This window comes from Silene latifolia, chromosome 1 (genome assembly GCF_048544455.1).
Source record: "Silene latifolia isolate original U9 population chromosome 1, ASM4854445v1, whole genome shotgun sequence".
NCBI lineage: Eukaryota > Viridiplantae > Streptophyta > Magnoliopsida > Caryophyllales > Caryophyllaceae > Silene > Silene latifolia.
In genome coordinates, this window is record NC_133526.1 from 13740310 (window position 1) to 13747876 (window position 7567).

Genomic DNA, 7567 nt, shown 5'->3' on the forward strand with positions numbered 1-7567 from the left:
TCTTTTCTCGACGTCTGTCTACTGGAAATCCGCAAAAAAAGGTTTTAAAGACGGTTTTAGAAATCGATTTTAATGAGGTACTTTCGACATAAACCTTACAATTGTTGATACAATAATTAAAATACAATAAATAAAAGAGAGATTAATACACCCTCAGACTTACATGTTGACGGAACGAGATGAACTAAGAAGATCGATTAGTGAATGCTCGACGCGAATGCAAGGAAAGAGTGCCCTCGAAAGAGGAAAACGATTTAACAAGTTGATTAATTAGATTGATTGAGTGTAGTGGTCAAATTGGTCGGTCATGCAACGGAGAGGCTGGTACCCGGAAAGATCCAAGCTTACGTGGTCGAATGTTCATGCATGTAGGCGCCAATTAGTAAGAACGAAGTCTAGAATGCAAAGGGAGAAGAGAAGGGCGGACACTCGCGTGAGAAATATGAGGAACGAAGGCTCCTATTTATACTAATCACGTGAAGGAATAGGGTTTCGGAAACTCTTTGGAAGTGAATCTCGGAAAGATATAAAAAAGATACGTAAATCATGCAAAGAAGGGCCTGGGAAGAGGCGCAGCAGCCACTGCGTCTCTTGGAAGAGGCGCAGCACCTGCGGCGTCTATTCCCAGGAGGTTTCCTCCTGCTTAAGAAAGATTTCCGTGTTTAAGTTATGGTAGGACGGAATTAATTCGATTATCTTTAATATCTTATGTAAATATTACGGGATATTATTTGCCAAAAGATAAAATTTGAGAAATATGGAATAGAAATATCCGGGACATTCCAGAACATTCTGACTCGGGATTTAACAGCTATCAGAAAATGGAGACGGTTTTTGACCCGGACTCCGAATATACTCTAATTACTGCCAAAACGACCGTATCGGGACGTAGATGACATTTAAGAGGTTGACATTAATATTTGAGCAATCACTTGACGATAATCTTACGAACTGTCACAAATCGTTCCGCGAACCAAACATGCGGCCCAATCATCACCGGGTGGTTTGCGAGGGGTGCAGAAACGAGGTGTCTACACCTAGTTACTTACCTATGTAAATCATTTTGCTTTTATGTAGGTTTTTTTCACAATCGGCAAAGATGGTAACCATTGGTTAGCTTGTGTGTCTGATCTCAAGGAGGAGGAGAACTATATTTTGGACTCTCTCAAGACATATAGGAAAAATGATAAGAAAGCTGTGGAGGAATATAATACTTATGTGGAGGATATTGTATGGTCGCCATTTTTTATTTTAATTCAGTCTAGAAGTCACAATCTAAGATATTCATACAAGTATTTTTGTTGATTGTTTGTTGTTCACAGATAGTCAATGTTGCAAATCAGATACCCAGCACCAATGGTTACAAGCGCGTCAAGGCCATCAGTTTGTTTCCTACTGAAGTCAAGGATGTACCTCAGCAAGCAAACACGTTAGTTTGTTTTATATTTTTGTTTTATTTTTTTGCTTAATGTTAATTATTTTAATATAATTTTCAACATCATATGTTGCTTGAATAGTTTTGACTGCGGAGTATATGTCATGAAGTTCTGGAAGGTGCAATGTTCAATACAAATTTGTGGACGGACAAGAAACATTACAAAGTGAGTTTAATGGACTTGATAATTCATATATGTTTTATCTTAAATTTTCTGCCATTTTATCTTAACTTTCTGTCATTTCTGTCCCATGTTTTAAGAGATTCGACCAGCTTTACATTACCTGTTGTAGACGGACTGTAATGATACCCTAAATGCACCCATGCTAAACCGTTCTGTGGGAAATGCACCCTGTCTTTAAGAAAAGCACATTAGCGTTAATACACTCAGAGAAGAATTATGGGAACAACTTGAATATCCCTACTCCAGTCAACAGAATCACTAACAATGAAGAATGCTTGAACCCTGTTGGAGGATACGTACTTCTTTCGGGCTGCCATTTTATCTTAAATTTCTGCCTTTTTTTTTTTGTTTTGCAGGACTTGATTGCTTATCGACGACAAATTATGTTGCAGCTGATAAAATGGGAGAAAAACACTTCTCAGGTATCCTTTTTCTGTATTTTTATATGTTTGATTTGTCATCTTAGGAGTCGTTCAGGTTGATACAGTTTTTTTAATTGCTAGATACACTCCTTCAGGTTGCTACATATACTTTTTTAAATTGCTAGATACACTTTTTAAACTAAAAAAAAAAAGTCAAAAACTTGAATAAGGGGTAGTTTAGTCATATTAGGTGTAGTAGCAGAATTAGGATTTGTAGTCAATATTTTTTCATTGTTCAGGGAGATGATCTCCCATGATAGTCTCTCGTTCCGCGTTATGCTGCTTGTAAGTTATAAGTCTTAATTCCGTTAGTCTACCGAAAGACGTATCATGTTAGAATTATTGTGTCGGAATGCTGTAATTAATTTAATGGTCAACTGAAAGGAAGAAACAGTAGGAAGGAAAAGAATAAAACTTCAAGCATGAGGTGATGAGAAAAAGAGGGAAGAGTGTGAACCTTACGGTTTTCTGAGATGCCTACTGTCAGCCAGCAATTGCGATTACGTTTTTTGAGTTGTAATCTTTATAAATTAAATATGAAGTTCCGTTAGTCTACTGAAAGACGTATCACTTTTTCAGGTTGTCTACATTACGTTTTTTGAACCGCTAGATACACTCGTTAAGATGGCTACATACACTATAGTCTGTCACTACATACACCTTACACATCCATATGTTGCTTTAAAATAATTCAACCTCATGTCATTCTTTTTTTAATCTCCAGGCGATTTTTCACAATGGTTGATGATGAAGATTATTGGATCATTTTTTTTAATCAAGCCTCATTTCAAAGGATTCGGCATCAGTTCACATTTTTATTTTTCTTGCAATAGTGGATTGTACTTTGAAGAGGTTGATTAAGTCGGGGTGACTTTGTCTAGTATTTCACATTTTTAGTTTCCTTGTGCTGTTTGTAACGTTTCAAAGGAAATAACTTTGAACATCTCTGGGCAATTAGATACACTTGTTTGGACTGCTAGCTACACTTGTTCGAACTGCTAGATACACTCCTTTAGTAGTTTTAGAAAAGGATGTTCGATACAAACGTCATCTTTGTAGGAGAATTCAGAACTTTTTGTCCATTTTTTCATTTAAGAATATGAAAAATTTAAGACTAAATTTATATAAAAGAGATGATGTGTTTTCCTAGTTTATATAAACAAGTATACAATGACGCATTGTGATCATACACTTTTCCGGACTGGTAGTTACACTCCACGAGTCCATAATAAAGAAAAAAAATAACGGCAGCCTAAAAAAAACAAATAAGTGATTTGGCTGGAGTAATTTGATGTTCAAGAGTTCATTGAAATGATGTTGCATCTTAAATTTTGGCTTTTTCAATTTTTCGGAATCCTAATTTTTTTAACTGCTAGTTTCACTTTTTCAGTTGGCTACATACACTTTGTTTGACTCCTAGTTACACTCCTTCCGCAGCTACATACACTCTAGTCAGCCCACCTCCCTATTTGAACACAATGTATACACTAACCCCCTCTATACTCCGTCAATCCATAGTCAGTATAAAAACAGTAAAAAAACAGCAGCGTAAAAACGTAAATAAAAAACAAAAGTTGGAAGTTTATACAAAATCAGTCTTTCCATAAACCACATAAACCAAAAGCCCAGTGAAATCGGTTTTTAAGTAAGTACATAACATTACAAAACATAACAGACTTTTTGAGTGACATCTACAAATGCCACATAAACCAAAAACCCACTGAATTCAGTTTCAAGGGAGTCGACTCGGGCAATTTCTACTATCATGGTTACTCATTTCACCGCAAGCACGACATTTTCTCAGAGGCTTTGCATTTTCCAAGACTGCCTTTTCCTTGTTTGATGTTATCCTCTTTCCTGATCCCTTATTCTTGCACTTCTCTGGTGGTAAAACAGTAACTTCAGTTGGAATTTTTGACCCAAGAAGCATCTCAATTTCATCTTTCTTATCTTTTGACTTGCCCGACTTAATTGAAATAATCAACTTTTCTTGAAACTCCGGAGCAATTGAAATAGCGCATCAGAATGTTCCTCACTATCCTCAACAAGTGAGACTGCATTAAATACCTCCGACCATAATTCACTTATATTGTTCTGGCGACTTTCGATTGACACACAATCAGCTAGTACAGTTTTTCCAACAACAGTAGAAAGAGGGTGGGAGGTTGCAGATTTGCTCCATCTCAGTGCTAAATACTCTTTAGGTATATGATCAAATCCCCTATCTTTCAACACCCATAAAATGTGCCTACAGAGTATCCCAATTCTTTCAAACATCTTACAAGAACAATAGAACTTATTATCACTTAAATCAACTTTGTATTCCTTGTCTTTCTCACGATCAATTATTGAAATATGATCATTCGCACCACTTGAATTTGGTGATGGTAAATGGCCACAAGTATAACATGCTGCTTGGACTTCTACTTGGAAAATATAAAATATAACGATTGTGTAAAACTCAGAAGCTTGCTTTTCTAAAAGGAGAGGGGTCGTCAATTTTGGATAACAGTTCTTATCATCAGCCATTACCTTAGAATATTTCCATCTCTGAGCATCCATTGCTGTTTGGAAACGTATCCAAAACTCGACAAGTGTGACATGTGGGTTGGTGAAGTTTCCAAAGAAGCTATTTTCAGACTCTGACCTTGATATTGTGCGCAAAATCCCACCCAAATACGTGTCTCTAATGTAAGCATGAATCCAAAGAGCACGGTGCTTAAACATTTTCTTCAACCACTTGTTATCACAAAGCTCATATGAGGAAATTATCGAATTCCATTTCGATTCAAAATCTTCTGGAGTGATTTCTACATCCCAAACAACTGAGTTAATTTCCTTCAAAAAAGTCGTGTCTTGGGAAATTGATGGACCAACCTTGTCAGACAACTTCTTCATTATATGCCACATACACAGTCGGTGGCATGTTTTGTCAGCAAACACATCCTTAACAGCTTTTTTGATGCCTCTACATTGATCAGTTATTATAGTAATAGGATAGCGATCACCCATAGCCGTTACAAAATTTTGAAACAACCACGAAAATGATTCAGCATTTTCGTTTCGTATCAAACCTGCTGCAAAAGTAACGCAACCCTTATGGTTATCAACACCCGTGAAAGGGACAAACACCATTTTATATTGGTTGAAGTTATAAGTGGCATCAACAGAAACAACATCACCAAAAAGGGCATAATTTTTAATTGATATTGGATCTGCCCAGAAAAGCTTAGTTATTCTGCTTTGATCGTCCACATCAAAGTCAAAATAGAAAGATGGAGACATAGCCTTTTTCTGCATGAAGTTCTCTATTAACATCTGGGCATCATATTCTTTGATGTATTTCTTAACATCCCTTGAAATTTTTTTGAAATCTTGTAAAGAAGCACCCACATTTTTGTATCCCTTCACATACTGTTTGAACATCCTAAATGTTTGCACAGGACCATGGTTTACATGAGCATTATCCATTATCATTTTTTTGTGAGCCAAGTTTAAATCCCTACATGGTTTCAAATGTATCATAGTTGTTGGCGTATTCATAGCATGTGAGTGAACCTCAACAAAATCATAAATCTCATATTCACCCGTTTGAATTTTTCTAAAACTAACCTTAGCCTGACAACCAATTTGCGTAAGGGTTCTCTTCCTTTTTGTACCCTTGTGATTACTTTTGCCTTGTTTATTACACACGCACCACTTGTGTGTAACTATCCCGTCAACTAATTTTGTTGAGTCTAACCTAGTAAGAAACCCACAAACCTTGGCATATTCCTCATAAAAATGTATGCCTTCTTCCAAAGTTGCAAATTTCATCCACAATGCTGGTTTTAATTCTGCTGAGCATCTTGGCAATCCCACTATTTGATTATCGAAATCAACTTCTGGGGTGGCTACAACAACAAAAAAAAAAAACAAAAGGAAATGATTTTAATTTTATCTGTTACCACCTACACAAGCTTCTTAGACAATACATTAATTAATTAGAAGCTGCAATTTAATACCTGGTACATTAGTGACAAGTAATTGATTTTCTTTTGAATTACTTGAAGACGCTTGCACATTAGTAACTTCTACAATGTCTGCACAGAAAATCAATATTTGAGCTAATGAAAAGAACTGAATTCTGGAATCAAACATAATCCCAAAATCCTAGGTAGTGGAACATGTAATTTAATTTGTCAAGTTACATACAATCGTCTACGTAGTTATATACACTCATTTGTGAAGCTATATACACTTTGCTACCTTTTGTTTATTTCACTATTTTCATCCCATTCCCTTTATGGTATCTAAGGATAGCTAGATTCAGTTTAAGTGCTTCTACAAACACACCTTCAGGTGGCTGCATACACTTTTTACACCATAATTGATAATCGTTGCTTACAAACAGAAACCCAGGATCCTGAAATCAACTACGACAGTTTATCCAAACAGAATCTCAAAATCCAAACAGGGCCTTAATATCTAAGTCAATCAAAGTAATACTCCCTGCAAATTTACAATCATACATTTTTTAATATTGATAGAAACACATCCTCAACTACCTAGATACACACAACTTTTGAAATCAACTTATTTTGGATAAACTGTAAAAAACAAGATTTGAAGACACATTCATACATCTACATACATACACATCTTTAACTTGCTGGATACAAAGAACATGCAGCAGTAGTTACCTATAACTTCTGCCATTACCGAATCTTCTTCTTCAATTATTACCATCTGAAATAAAAAATTGTTCTTGTTAGATTATTACGAAAATCAGATGGTTCTATCAACAAAGAAACTATAATTTTTCGATCACAATAATGTTAATCAAGTAATGAACCAACAAATCTAGAATCAAAACGACAAAATACCATCTTAAGCAAACCCTAAGTTTTGAAATTGGATTTGTTTCAAAATCTGAATTAAAACTTACCTTGAATTTGTATTCCGAGGTGCAATAATGGAGCTTGATTGATGCGCAGCAATGGTGTCGGAAAGAGAAACGAAGAAATCAAGATGAGATTTTGTTATCGCATTAATGGTGTCCGAAAGAGAAACGAAGAACTGATGAGAATTTCGTCTGTTTTATAGGGGGGTCAGTTCGTACGGTTCGCACCGAACTTTAGTTCGTACCTGACCCCGACCCTATATATATATATATATATATATATATATATATATATATATATATATATATATATATATATAGTGACAAGTTCTCCTAAGTCCTTAATATCTTTTGAGTCCCTAAATCTTTATTAGGGCCCTTGGATTAGGAGAATGGAGAGTGGAGATTTGCCTACTTTAATCCCACTATAGGCGTGAAAAAAAAGGAAATAGGTTGAGGAGGAGAGAGGATGTGTGTGTCAGTACAATTGCCTATTACCCACTGTGCACACACAAACATATGCATAATCACTCAACAACCTTCCTCAACACATTTCTAAACATACTCCACCAAAACACAATTTGAAAAAAAAAACTCATCAGACTGGCGATAATTTAGAGCAAATCCTACTTTCTTCATTTATC

The 7567-nt window shown here is 35.6% G+C and overlaps 1 protein-coding gene across 1 annotated transcript; it reads right to left on the reverse strand.

Moving 5' to 3' along the window:
• Positions 1-4021: 4021 nt before the first annotated feature.
• Positions 4022-6739, reverse strand: LOC141640830 (protein FAR1-RELATED SEQUENCE 5-like). Its single transcript, XM_074449511.1, has 4 exons — positions 6665-6739; positions 6377-6446; positions 6046-6123; positions 4022-5934 (listed from the first exon to the last, which is right to left on the reverse strand). Exons 1-4 carry the CDS (start codon positions 6737-6739, stop codon positions 4022-4024), a joined length of 2136 nt encoding a protein of 711 aa, XP_074305612.1.
• Between the last annotated feature and the right edge of the window lie 828 nt (positions 6740-7567).

Excerpts from the sequence above, each read along its gene's own strand:
- LOC141640830 (XM_074449511.1), bottom strand. The coding sequence starts at position 6,739 with ATGGCAGAAGTTATAGGTAACTACTGCTGCATGTTCTTTGTATCCAGC. Across the intron at positions 6,124-6,376 it reads GTGTATGCAGCCACCTGAAG|ACATTGTAGAAGTTACTAAT; the intron begins GTGTGTTTGTAG and ends TTTTCTGTGCAG. Across the intron at positions 5,935-6,045 it reads ACTTGTCACTAATGTACCAG|CCACCCCAGAAGTTGATTTC; the intron begins GTATTAAATTGC and ends TTGTTGTTGTAG.